Source organism: Zootermopsis nevadensis, unplaced genomic scaffold (genome assembly GCF_977971745.1).
Source record: "Zootermopsis nevadensis isolate Lab colony 2312 unplaced genomic scaffold, Znev_1.0 Znev_ptg000004l, whole genome shotgun sequence".
NCBI lineage: Eukaryota > Metazoa > Arthropoda > Insecta > Blattodea > Termopsidae > Zootermopsis > Zootermopsis nevadensis.
Genome location: NW_028259136.1, coordinates 7253807 through 7267370, shown reverse-complemented (window position 1 = coordinate 7267370; position 13564 = coordinate 7253807). Strand labels below are relative to the sequence as shown.

The 13564-nt window shown below is 38.0% G+C and overlaps 2 protein-coding genes and 1 long non-coding RNA gene across 8 annotated transcripts in view; 1 reads left to right on the top strand and 2 right to left on the bottom strand.

Moving 5' to 3' along the window:
* Positions 1-2467, bottom strand: part of LOC110840552 (uncharacterized) — a 13486-nt gene extending 11019 nt beyond the window's left edge. The window contains exon 1 of the long non-coding RNA XR_002546905.2: positions 2326-2467. This is a non-coding gene — a long non-coding RNA (uncharacterized LOC110840552). The remainder of the gene's footprint in view (positions 1-2325) is intronic.
* LOC110840545 (uncharacterized) lies at positions 10-8674 on the top strand. 3 transcript variants are annotated; one of them, XM_022085642.2, is made up of 4 exons: positions 10-187; positions 2213-2458; positions 2582-4872; positions 7575-8674. In XM_022085642.2, exons 1-4 carry the CDS (start codon positions 25-27, stop codon positions 7656-7658), a joined length of 2784 nt encoding a protein of 927 aa, XP_021941334.2. In that variant the 5' UTR covers positions 10-24; the 3' UTR covers positions 7659-8674. The 3 variants fall into 3 exon arrangements, with proteins under 3 accessions (XP_021941334.2, XP_021941335.2, XP_021941336.2); XM_022085643.2 differs by lacking the exon at positions 7575-8674 and adding an exon at positions 6279-6556; XM_022085644.2 differs by lacking the exon at positions 2213-2458.
* Positions 8320-13564, bottom strand: LOC110840564 (uncharacterized). Of its 4 annotated transcripts, none has more exons than XM_087343022.1 (3): positions 12139-13564; positions 11279-11569; positions 8320-10116 (listed from the first exon to the last, which is right to left on the bottom strand). In XM_087343022.1, exons 2-3 carry the CDS (start codon positions 11491-11493, stop codon positions 9753-9755), a joined length of 579 nt encoding a protein of 192 aa, XP_087199148.1. In that variant the 5' UTR covers positions 11494-11569; positions 12139-13564; the 3' UTR covers positions 8320-9752. The 4 variants fall into 4 exon arrangements, with proteins under 4 accessions (XP_087199148.1, XP_087199150.1, XP_087199149.1 ...); XM_087343024.1 differs by having other exon boundaries at positions 9863-10100; positions 11279-11711; XM_087343023.1 differs by having other exon boundaries at positions 9863-10116; positions 11286-11711.

Here is a 13564-nt window from a genome sequence, read left to right as displayed (position 1 = left end):
ATAAAACACAACACAGCCACAGAAATGTTCCAGAAGCCACTAATTATTGGCAAAATGAAGGTGTTTTCTGTGATTGTGTTGGGCGTTTTCGCGTTAGGTGTGGTCACTTTCAAAAGTGTAGCTTCACTCCCAAAACTTAAGCCCACTGCAGCGGCTGCTTACGACTGGCATCAATTTCTTCCAGAAGGTAAGCCGCTCGACTTTAGTTTACTGTCAACAGTCTCTGTACGTGTAGCAAAATAATTTCTAGCAAGAACCACGTTTTTAAAATACCACAATTAAAAATTTTAATAGCAGTGAAAATCTTTTATACTTTTAACGTGTCATAGTTGTGTTCTGGGCTCAGAAACCTACTATACCAACAGTTTTTTTCGTGATTTTCCTCTGTCTTCCTGACATACCATAAAAATATATTAAAATTGGCCAAGACCACTGCCGTTGACATTATTTCCAATTCATATTCACAATTAATATTTTATAACAAGGAAAAGTTTTGGAATTAATAAAAAAAGTAATATATTAACATTAGTACGGTCATAATTCTTCAAACACTTCACTTCCAACTAGATTTAGCGATAAATATTTCTAGAAGACGATGTGAGGTGAGAGAAGGTTGGTAAATTCCCTGCAACTTCAGTTCGTGTCACTGCTCCATACATTTCTCACTGAATAAGATTAAAACTAAAACAAGTTCTTTCTTAAAAATGTTAAGTTAGACGCTAAATGTAACAGTGGACGGTTAGCACAGCTACTTCCTGTCTGGGAGGTCCAGTGTCAAAATCTCAGCCCAGAGGCCAGTTGCCCAGATTGATTTTCACTGTTTTACTCAGTCCCAATCAATGCCAGGAAAGTACCTTAAAGTAGGCCATCACTGCTTCCTTCACATCCTTTGTACTTCATTATTCGTTAAGCATCTTATGATACAGTCTAAGCCATTGACAGCATCAGTAAATAAAGCATAAAAAAGGCAGATATATCTTTATAATTTTCTTCTGGAATTAAACGCAAAGCAAATGAAGTATTTGTTCACCTCGTGTCACCAGAAAGCAAGACAAAATCATAATACGAAGATAGCAAATAAATCCTGCACAATGTGGAAAAGTTAAAATATCTGAGAATGATGGAAATAAATCAAAATTGCATTCATCAAGAAATTAAGGGCACATTTAATATGGGCAATGCTTACTTCCACGCCATTTAGAATCTTCCGTCCTAAACCTCGAAGATTAAAACATGCAAAACTACAATTTTACCTTCGCTTCCACGAGGACTTCAAATCTCTTAATTTTACCCACTGTTTTGTATGGGTCTCATGTCAGGGGGAAGACCACAGATTGAGAATGTATGAGAGAATATCCGGGGGACCCCCCCCCCCCCCCCCCCAAGGGACAGGAGAACGGGGAGAGAAAAAACTGCACACTGAGGAAACTTCTTCATAAGTTGTACTTTCACCAAATATTTTTAGAATGACGAAATCAAGTTGAAACGCGTTGCACACATTCCTTGCATGAGGGAGAAGAGAAATTATGTACAAAATTTTTATTGTAAAGCCTGAAGGGAATAGACCACTAGGAAGACCCTGACATAGATGGGAAGGTACTATTAAAACGGATGTTATGTAAATAGAGTGGCCGGGTGTAGATTGAATTCATCTGGCTTAGCACAGGGACCATGGCGGGCTCTTATGAATACAGTAGAGGGCAAGGGGATTTCTAGATCATCTCCAAAAAGTGCTTTCTGCTAAACAAATTTTATCATCATCCAATGTGTTTGAGGGGAGAGGGGTTGTTCCTGGGAAAAAGCGGTCAGTATACGAAGCTGGTTAAGAATGCATGCAGCTCTACCCCATGGCATGATGCTTAAACAGAGAGTGAACAAGTACTAACAGGAAGTATTATGGGCCTTGCCATTAACAGTGAAAACATTTCCTGTACATTGAGAAAAGTGATGAGTGTTATTCTCACAGCAAATTATCAACGATGCAATGAGATAGAACAAATGGAAACACGTGAATCACATATGCAATCTATTCAAGTTTATAAAAAGAAAGGAAACTCTACTTAATCCATAACTGAATTCTGTCTGGTTAAGCATGAAAGACAGGAATAACAATTTTAAATTATATTTATAGGAATTTTAATTTTAGACACACTTCTGACAGAGATCGAAGTGTCATGAAAAGAAAGTGACATTATTTGTCATTTCTTCGTAGCCCAGAAACGAGCTGCTGCCTATCCTGCAGATGATCCGAGTTCGGCAGGTGACGTTAACGCCATTTACAACGCTATTCCCCCCAAACTTGCCACTAATCCAATGAGCCCATACCTGTCATTGAAACCATTCCTTCCAGTAAAACCAGCGATGGTAGCTCCATTTGTGGATCCAAACATCTTCATTGGAAAGAAAGCTGAACTTCTAAACAATCTTTTTGGCTCTGGGGTTGCTCCTGCTCCAGCAGGTATGCCATCTTTCATCCCCCCCTGGATATCAGGAGGAGTCATATCACCTCCTGGTTTCTTTGCCGAGAAGAAGTCACTTTTGGGTACCACACTGGATACTGATACAGCATCCTCTTCTCTAGATTCCAAGAGGGCCTTATCAGAGCCTGAACCCGAACAAGAAGCAACTGTCTCGGCTCAGCCTCGTCTTGTAGTTGGACCACCCTCAATTTGGGGACCTCCTGCTGCTGTAGTTCCTCCTGTGAAGCCAACGATCGTGCCACCAGAATACTGGAGCCCATATGCAGATGGTTCATCAGCAGGTGGACCAGTGGCTCCAGTTGTAGACCCATCTCTTTTCCTGGATAAGAAGACAAAATTCCTCAATGACTTGTTTAGTAGCCTTAGTAGCACATCTGACGTGGCCACTCGAGCTGTAGCTCCTGATGTCTCTGCAACTGATTCCTCAACGGATATTCCCTCAAGTTTCTGGCTTCAGTTCATCCCTGCTTTTGCCACTCCTCCACCAGCGCCCACTGTGAAACCCACTATTGTCCCACCCGGGTTCTGGGTACCTACAACTGTTACAAAACCAGTTGGCCTCTTTGGCCCTTCAATTCCTGTCGTGGATCCAGCACAATTTGTTGATAAGAAGACAGCCTTCCTCAACACGCTTTTCAGCACCCTCAACATTACGGTCACTCCTGCTCCAGTAACAACTCCACAGCCAACCCTTGACCCTATCACAGAGTATCAACAGAAGGTAGCGGACTTCCTGGATAAGCTCTTTACTGCTGTCATCAACAATACAAGTGATGAAGCTACAGCAGCCAAGCGGACACTGGCGGTTGCTAATAAGACAGCAACTGAAGACCTTAAAAACTTTCTTGGAGATGTAAATGGAGTATATGACAGTACTACAAACTTGGAGGATAAATCTGACGTGACCACTCGAGCTGTAGCTCCTGATGACTCTGCAACTGATTCCTCAACGGGTATTCCCTCAAGTTTCTGGCTTCAGTTCATCCCTGCTTTTGCCACTCCTCCACCAGCGCCCACTGTGAAACCCACTATTGTCCCACCCGGGTTCTGGGTACCTACAACTGTTACAAAACCAGTTGGCCTCTTTGGCCCTTCAATTCCTGTCGTGGATCCAGCACAATTTGTTGATAAGAAGACAGCCTTCCTCAACACGCTTTTCAGCACCCTCAACATTACGGTCACTCCTGCTCCAGTAACAACTCCACAGCCAACCCTTGACCCTATCACAGAGTATCAACAGAAGGTAGCTGACTTCTTGGACAAGTTCTTTACTGCTATCATCAACAACACAAGTGATGAAGCTACAGCAGCCAAGCGGACACTGGCGGTTGCTGATAAGACAGCAACTGAAGACCTTAAAAACTTTCTTGGAGATGTAAATGGAGTATACGACAGTACTACAAACTTGGAGGATAAAACTGATACTCGAGCAACAGATGAAAGTGGACCTTTTACACGAAGGAGCACTGATGGAGATAATGACACTTCATCTGGTGCTGCTCAACAGCTTCCAGTAGATGCACTTCTCAGTGCCAAGGACAAGGTTATAAACACCATCATTTCAGAGATGGGTGGAATAAAGAACAACATTCTGGACACTTTGGCTGAACTCCTGGCAAAGCAGAAGGAAGCAGCTGCAACATCTGCACCCACAAAGAAGCCTGGTCCTCCATTCGGACCTGGTGGGCCATTTGGTGTTGGAGGACCATTTGCACCATGGGCTAAAGTTGCTGCTACAACTACTACACCAAAACCAACTCCAGATCCTGAACCATTCCAAAAGAAAGTTGAATTTCTAGGTCAAGTGTTTGACACACTTACACAGCTGGAGAAGGATGTTACAGAGGCACTGAATGAGGCCGTTAGTGAAGCGATTGCTGCAGCTGTTGCCACGACAGCTACTATTCCCACTACACCAGAAATTAAAACCACGGCTGCAACGTCACAAACCAAAAATGGAACAACCCTCATTGACCTCATCAGAAGTAAACTTATTGAACTTTCTAATTCTTCCACATCCAGTCAAACTAGTGGACAAGCCACTCTGACCCAGCAAGTTCCAAAATATGTTCGGGCTATCAAACCAACGCTACCTTATCCTGCACCTACAGTAGTTGACCCATCCTTCTGGATACCTGACACCGCTGCTGGAGCTCCACTTGGTCCTGATTACTACATAGGAAAGACACAGTCATTCCTGAGCAAGCTGTTTGCAAGCAAGGAAGCAACAGCTGGAGATGATGATGAGACAGCTACAGACAACAAGGAAAGAAGCATCAAGATGGCAGTACATCAGGGGTACCAGAGCCTGCCCCCAGGCTCAGAGGAGTTCCTGCAAGCTGGAGGTGGCAGCACACCCCAGAAACATGAAGGAGGAGGCCTCAAGCTTCAGGTAAGAACCTGACAGTATTTTTGTGTATTAAGCACTGCAGTGCTACTTAACCTCACAGAGTAGAATCCTTCTTGAGAACTTTATAGTCACTTGGCTCATCAAGATCCTGCCTTTTATAAATTATTTTTAGTAGACAGTGAAACAATATATTGGCTGCATGAAATCTGTACTTAGCTTTCAGTTTTATGATGATAACTAATAAACCACCAGAGCTAGACACCAGAAATTTTGTATGGAGATATATCACAAACATACCTACAAATTCTGTAAGAAATATTGTTTTTGTTTGCATTACTTCAATATGAGATTAATGTCACACAATCTGTAACCTTTCAGTTGAATGGGGTTCATCTGAGATAATAAACGTTATGTTGATATGTTTCTCTAACATTAATTGGGTAAGAGAAATCTCGATAGACAAAGTATGTATTGAATAGTCTGTAATAAGTAATCAAAAAGTCAAGACCCACTACTAAAACCATGCTATCCTCTCAACAATCAATTTCTGATAAATAAACACAAGAGTACAGAGAACAAAATTAAAATAATTAATGTTTAAAATTAGCTTTGTACGGTTTTAGAAACAGTGAAGTAGAAATTATGCAATTGGACTAAAAATGCTCCAACATGTTTGTTGTTGTACTTTGTTTTGTGGGTAATATGTTAATTCCTTCATCAGAGCTAGTCATAACATCTAGGAGCATTCAGACTGCACAAGACACACATGAAGAATATCTATTGCAATAGAGACAGCACCTTTCCACTCTTGCTCACACAGATTATCACATGAAATTCCAAAGGTATTAAACTGAAGTGGACAGACATGTATATCAGATGGAAGAGATAAGTGTTTTGGTGGGGAAATCTCTTTAATGTTATCAGGATTGTGTGAATGAAAGTTATTTAGACCAGCAGTGTTGAACCTGCAGGTTCTGTATCAGAAAGTTAGTCTCTTATGGTTACTCATGCTGAATTTAATAAAAATCTGTTTCCAGTATTGAAATAGGAGAAGCCATATACAGACAAGGTTAGACAAACTTTCAGATACATAAATTCATGTGAAAGTGTAATGCACAGAAATTATTCATCCACAGTGGTCTTATGGGTTGTGATGATATGTAGACTTGTAGGTGGGTATGAACATTTTGTAGGAATTCAATGTCTCCATCTTCAGTGCTGAAGATGAAGGCACTATGTTCCTCTGAAATTCTAGTAGAAGACCACAATAAATATCTTCGCAAATTTCACACAGAAACTACATCCCCTACATTTTGCAGCTGTTTATTACATGGAAAACAGAATTTGTGCATACAAGTGTTTTTGTTCATGAAAACACATGTTTACTTATCAAATGGATTACAAACACCAAATGTGGATTAAGGATCAACACTTCTTGTCTCTTCCAGATAAAAGTGCCTGCATAGACAGTACCAAGTAGTAACAACACAGCAATGCCAGCCACATGCAGAAGAGATCAAACTTAATTACAGCTCTGAATTAAGTAGTGAAATTGTTGTGTAATATTAACATGACGGATAAGTCAAACGACGTACAGTTTCAGACATTGAAATCCTGCTGAATTTTTTTTAAAGATACTCTATATATAAATGTAAAACATTCTTGCACTCTAAAGAAGATAACATTAGTTTTAAAAATAAATTATTTTAAAAACTTGCAAAGAAAATTTATGTAAATTGCTCCATCCAATGTGCTGCATAGATTGTCTGATACTGCAGACAGTTTCTAGCATCTACTTAAATGGTATGAGTTACTGCACATGCCTTTTTACATTCCTGAATAACTTCTGTGGCCTGGTGGTTGTGGCTGGTTGTCTGAAAAACCTCTTTTTGTGGGGCACACACATTATTTTATTCAATTTTATGAAGGAAGTCATTTTGAAATCCGTAAAAACACAACTCAGTATGATATAAAGGACAGAGAGAGGCAAAGGATACGTTAAAAAAATCCTGGAATTAGTAAGGCTTATAGTATTATGCTGCATTCTTATAAAGGTTGACCTCACGCTTGCATAAAATTAAACCAAAAGTAAAAAAATTACAAAAACTAGGGTAAGCCTACTACGGACAGACATTTATTGTATACAAATCTTACCATTTTCTCAGATTCATAAGTAGTTAAAGACATATGATTTTGATTAGAAAATCTTACGAATATGAGCACAGGTTTCCTATTACAACACAGTAAACAAGAATCTGTGACTACAAGGAAGAAACATATGGTCTGTTTTGTAGACACTTCAAGGGCACTACCATCTGCACAGGTTATATAATGTCAAATGAGAGCCGACAGAGACATTCTGAATTGTATGTTGGATAGGCTTTGGGAGGAGGCAGTTTCAATTTACTTTTAAGACTGCCTCTGGTATTACTTGGGAAGAAAAAAATCATTATAAGTTGACAACAGCACAATATGGACTGAACTAGGTAAAAAGGTACCTATGAGGTATAAGTCTTTCCTCTTAAGATAATTTGTTCGGTATTTTGGTGGTGAAGTTTCCCTGAAATTCTTATTGCAAATTCTGAATTAGTGCTTTAAAACAGACATTTGCTATGGCTTTCCTATTCTGTAAGATCTGTGTGGACCTAATAGCAAATGTGGGACTTAAAATACAGAATAAAACACATTGACATTCTGGTGTGAAGTACAGTTGATGGCTCTGAATATCTGTTACACTGTTACAGGGAGACTCAACAATCAGTAAACCGAAAAGTAACCCGGGGGAATCGGAACGCCGCCACCACCACAACCACCACGACAGAAACTAGAGGATGAAACAGATACATAGGACATGAAGTAAGAGATAGCAATATCAGTGTCTGTAGCAATAAGAAAAATTGTGCTTTAGTACGTTCGCCATTAAGTGTTAAAAACTGAAACTTCTTACATTTTGCAGCAGTACTTTTAATGTTTCCAAAAACACTGTTCAAATAATATTAATACGCTGACCAGAAGAAATTCCTTGCTGAAATTATGGTGAAGAGGCAAAAATGAGCTATTAGAAATATTTAGAATTTTTGTGCTTACCTAAAACTATAGAGTAATTTAACCCCATCACTGCCGGCCTACGCTGACAAAAGTAACAAAAGCACTGATTCATTTACTTTTAATATCAATCACAAAAAATATTATAATGGAATAATTAAAATATTATGAACAACCCACAAAAGCAGAGCTTCTTATAGCACGTCCAGTGAATCCTACTGTCACCTATAAAGAAATTCTTAAATAGCCTGAGGAGTTCAGCCATGTTTCAATGAAAGATCAAAGTCTCATTAATGTCAGGAACTTCTCACAGTTTACAGTGTTTTTGATGTATTATTTTCGTGTTTTTTTTTATAATTTCTAGTCTGACAAGTTTTATCTCTGTATTTTTTGCTGAAGTGGTATAGTTATTAGGAAGGGGAAAAAGAACATAATATTTACCGGTTATTTTGTTGTATCTTCCCTTTTAGTCAGGGGCCTGTCACCATGAGATGTAGGAGTATTATAATTAAAATTATGCAGCATATCAGTTTGTAGAAATAGCTTCCAACTCTATATGTTCGCAGTACTGCAGAAACAAACTGTGGCATCTGCTAATGATGATAACGAAAGCAGGTTCTAATGATATCCACAGCAAATTAGGTATTAGTATTTAAATTCATGGTAACTTAATTCATATCTGATGTAACAATGTGTAATTTTAGATCAGTAATGATCCTTCCTGCAGAAATACTAAAGGAAATATATGATTTAGAATTAGATAAGTGTTCGTTAATAAACTGAAATAAGAGAGCATTAATTTGTGATTCTTATTATTTTAACAGTCTGTTTCAGCTTACCTACTTCCTTCCAGCCTAAAGCAATGCAATCATGAACTTAGCAGCTTAAATGCATCTTTTAACAAAGACTGTGTGCTCAAATTAATACTACCACCTTTATTTGAAATTGCCTGCAAAATCACTTCACTTGTCTACATTTTTTATATATAAAAATACAATGCCTTATACTACTAACAAAAGCTGAAATGAGTTTATCAATTTGATAACTACAATCTGCAATACCACGAAACAAAGAGAATTAAGACATAATATCATTCAAGCAAATTACATTTTATAAATAAAAATGTGACATTTTTATGTGTTTACAAGATATAAAATTTTGAAATTTCTGGAATTAAGAAAATGAATGTAACCCCAGAAAGATATTTAATGATGAATACAATAATCTGCTGCAATATTTTACTTGTGCTGTAAACTGTGCCGATCTGTCAAGACACAATAATCTGACATGATGCTCAGTGTTCACTGAACACAATAACCTAAGATCCAGCCAACCATTAACATTTGAGATTGTTTCACAAAATTTGGACAGCATTTTAATACAGTAGTGTATAAGTAATCACTTCAAAAAGTACGTGGTACTGGTCAAAGGCAAGAGATTTCACCTCATCATGCAGCAATACATAATGCTGGCACATTTTCTTCATCAAAAACAAACGTAAAATAAGAAAGAAATGTAAAAATTAACAGCTTGCATATTATTTTCCCTGCTTTGCTAAGAAAATGTCATTTTAAGGACGAATTAACAGGGATTATATTGCAGAGTGTCAAGAGCAAAACAGGAGAAAACCCACACCTGTCACACATCCCAAACGCACCAAGCAAGAAATAATACAGGATCCTCAACACAGAAGATCTGCATGTTCAAGATCATTCAATCACACAAATGGAATCTGATGAGAAAATCGATTTGTCAGCAGTGTTTTCAGCAACGTATATTTTCCTTCCAAATGGATTGTCAGAGTCTCCACTGTAGGTGAAATCCTGCATCAAGTGCATTGCTTTGTGATTGAAAAGCAAGGCTTTGACAGCAGGAAGTTACCCACAGTGCACTTTGCTACATCTGTGCACCACCAGCTGAAGTCCGTCTTTTGCCAACAGCACGTGGAACAATCTTACGAAATAATGCAAATCTAACATGATACATACCACTGAAATATGTCCATGGAAAATTCCTCTGGTACATTTAATCGACCTTCCTAGTCTCTGCCTCTTCAGCAAGGTGAAGGACAACATAAATTTCACTAGTTTCATTGAAAGGAGAGTAGTGAGAATGATGGCCACAGAAGGAGATCTGCAGATTAACACGAGTTCTGAACCATGGTAGGCGTCTAGTAATTTCCACATTTCCAAATTTGAGGTTTCAGCAGAGGTGAAAACTTCAATCTGTGCACAGAAAAATCTGCAAATGTGCCACACACTTAAAATTAAAATACCCAAACATTCTTAATGCACTTCACATTAAACTTTTTAGGATTTGAGGTTACCACAGCAGTGAACACAAAGATGGCTGTCTTCTAGATTGCAGCACCATGTAGTCTAGTAAAAGTTTACCTATGTTTCAGAGACCCTTGCTGCTTCTATCATCAGTGCAATAATGGAAGCAGTAAGAACATCTAAAATATAAGTAAACTTATACCATACTACATGGCACTACAACTCAGAAGATAGTCAACTTCACAATAAACTTTACTACACATAATTATATTGTCACAGGCCTATAGGCAGAAGAAATGTGAGGCAGCCGAGAAAGAGACGAAAAGATCAGTTTACGATAATACTGGAGGCAGAATGGACCAGTCGGCCCAATCCATGAAATTACTGATGATGATGACTACACATAATTAAACTTCCAGACCAAAACAAAAATGTGACTTGACACATTTTTGTATTTCCAATGGTTAGTGATCAAAACAGAATTTAGTTACTATAATAAAATTGTAGAAAAAAATATAAACAAAATAAATAAAGACCTAGCTGACTCTGACAGTTTAACATGTGAAGGTTCAACACGGTCAATTCCTGCCACTGAACATTATCCTGTTCAGTTCCTACACATCCCATACTCACAATCTAGTTTGCAATGTTACCCTCTCACCCAAACTATACGTATGCCTGATCACAACCTCATCAACTTCACAGCCCAACTAAAACTAATCGTATGATAGCAAAGCCCAGAAGTTCAACACCACTAGTATATTAAAGCAGCTTCCTAGATTTTACTGTTTTAACAGTTCTATTAAAGTGACCTGCATAAATCATGAAGTTCCTTGTCATGGACACTGTCGCAATGAAAAAAAATCCTGAACAGCAGGAAATCAGAATCCAGTTGTTCTGCCCATTGCCTAGTCATTAAAATGACAGCTATTGTGGCTCCTTAGGCAAGTCATGCATACATATTTTAAAGTTCCTTGTTATATAATACCATAAAGTGCCCACTTACGTCATACTTCTTACATCTGAACATTTTTTCAAGTGGTCCATTATTTTCAGATAAATGTAATTTATGTTCTCAACTTAATAACGTAAATGACAAATGAGGGATTCTGAAACTGTTACTGTACCTTGTACCTGAGCAACCACTGTTGTTTGCACTATGTTGCATTTGCGGACAATTTCTCAAGGTCCTGTGATGTGCAGCATTATTGCGATCAGCTCCAATATCCAGAAGCCATGTTACACAATCCTTGTGTTTCTGTAACTCAGCAACATGTAATACAGAAACTCCATCATCTGTCACAGCATTCACATCAGCACCATTTCCCACAAGCACTTCCATGCATTCCACACTTCCATTGTACGCTGCTTCATGAAGTGGTGTCCAGCTATCAATGTTTCTTGTATTAACAACGGATCTGTGATGGAGAAACAGCTTAAGCAAGATGGAGCTGTTGCCAGAATGTCCTGCAGCAATGTGAAGGACAATTCGTCCGCTGTTGTCCTGTACATTGAGATCAGCCCCATGTTCCAGTAACAATCTTGCAAACTTAAAATATCCTGTTAAACATAAAATATAGTACCCATAGCACGTGACTGTATCATTTCTTAAAAAATCTATTACTGACTTATATTAACCTAAATTTAAATATTTCTTTCATTGGTTTTCGTGCTACAAGAAATTGGTTCCGTAAATGTATGCACATAGGAAGTATACTAATTTTTTCTGTATTTCCTACCACAGGACATGAACATATAAATCAAGTTGTATTCACAAAGTAGACATCAAATACATACAAATACTATAAATATGTATGAAATAAACATCTTACTTTTTGTGATATAAAGAGCATCTATCAAAAACTGAAACTGAGTTACAAACCTCTGTAGCAACGTTCTCATAGGAATGCACCTCACTTGTACTTCAAAGTTTAACTCAATGACTTAGTAATACTTTGTTGTTGCTGTATCGTCACAGCATACTCACAAATCTCTGTAATGAAATGCTGCTGATGGTGGTCGTCCTTACAACAAAACACAACACTGTAAGGCCAACTGACACATCTCTGTGAGGATCCAACTCCTGTTGTGCAGTCCATGTGTTAATCTGTTAAAACATTCTATAACCATGTTCCTGTTCCACTGTTTCCCTTAAATTACTAGAATATTGCCATTTAAGCCTCCTGAACAATATTCCCTTTTAGATGGATTATTCCTCTAGCATTTTCTCACTTTTACACATTATGTGTCAATCATGTCAGTGAAATTCATCTTTCACACAACTATATCAAAATCTGTTTTACTTTTGTACATGGGAATTCACAGCATTGCCTCACTTTTTCTTTTGAACTGAAAATGGTAGCAATTACACAAATGTTGTCATTAAACTGTACTTCAAAACTGTACATGATTGTTTTCTCTGCAACTGCCAAAGCAAATGTTGCAAGAGATAGATTCAGATATTTCACAGTGCAAGAACTGCATTTAGGCATGGTTAGAATTGTGTACCTCAGCCCTTTTTGGAATTTAAACTGTTCAAAAGAAAGTAATTCATAATCAGTTGGTAAGGAATATGCTATTGTTGTCAACTTTTAAAGGAATGAATATCGATTGAATATAAAACACCACAGACATGTGCACTCTGAATAAAAATGGGAATTATCGGTGTCAAAACCTACATTTTAAAGTCTTTTCATTAGAGAAATATTAAACGAGTATTTTTTTCACAGCCCACGGAGAAACAAAATGAATAAAATCTCTCACATACTTCGTGTTTTCTGTGTTCAAATTGACCTTCAGCAAAAATGATTACATTCTGAAAACAGCTTTGCAAAATGTATACATTCAAGCATACCAGAAAACATCTGTCGTGATTTCCTATTGATTAACAACATCCAATAGATTTACCTTATGCAAAAATATGTTAGACAGAAAAAATACGCGCAAGTTCTCAGCCTAATCCGAAAACATTTTGTCCCATAACCTTAAAACACTGCTTCCATCACCGATATAAGTGCCCTGCAATGATGGACGAAAGTTGCGTGCACTTATGCAATAAAAGACGAATAAGCACAGAACTTCCGGCATATAAAGGAAAACTGAAAATTACAGCCTTCTAGGGGTACTGCGCCGTCTAGTCTCGTATAAAATGACCGACGTTTCAGAGTCATTATCACTGATTCGTGCTTACTGCTTCCATAATCAATACACAATAGTAGGCACACTGAACTAAATGTGCTCTGTGTACGGACTGGATATAGTGAAATACAAAACTATGAATGAAGCTTAGATGATGTTAATTCAATGTGCAATATAATTTTAAAGCACCCCCGTTGCCAATTGCACAGGAGGCTGGATGGGCCCCAGAGCTGGTCTGGAGGCAGAGGCTAGAAGAAAGTCCTCTGCCACTGAAA

What these genes read in the sequence shown, in the direction of transcription:
- LOC110840545 (XM_022085642.2), top strand. Translation starts at nt 25, where the DNA reads ATGTTCCAGAAGCCACTAATTATTGGCAAAATGAAGGTGTTTTCTGTG. An exon ending in GCATCAATTTCTTCCAGAAG is followed by an intron (nt 188 to 2,212) that starts GTAAGCCGCTCG and finishes ATTTCTTCGTAG; the next exon opens with CCCAGAAACGAGCTGCTGCC. An exon ending in GGTTGCTCCTGCTCCAGCAG is followed by an intron (nt 2,459 to 2,581) that starts GTATGCCATCTT and finishes CCTCTTCTCTAG; the next exon opens with ATTCCAAGAGGGCCTTATCA.
- LOC110840564 (XM_087343022.1), bottom strand. Translation starts at nt 11,493, where the DNA reads ATGGAAGTGCTTGTGGGAAATGGTGCTGATGTGAATGCTGTGACAGAT. An exon ending in AGTGGTTGCTCAGGTACAAG is followed by an intron (nt 10,117 to 11,278) that starts GTACAGTAACAG and finishes GCACATTTGCAG; the next exon opens with ATTTTTCTGTGCACAGATTG.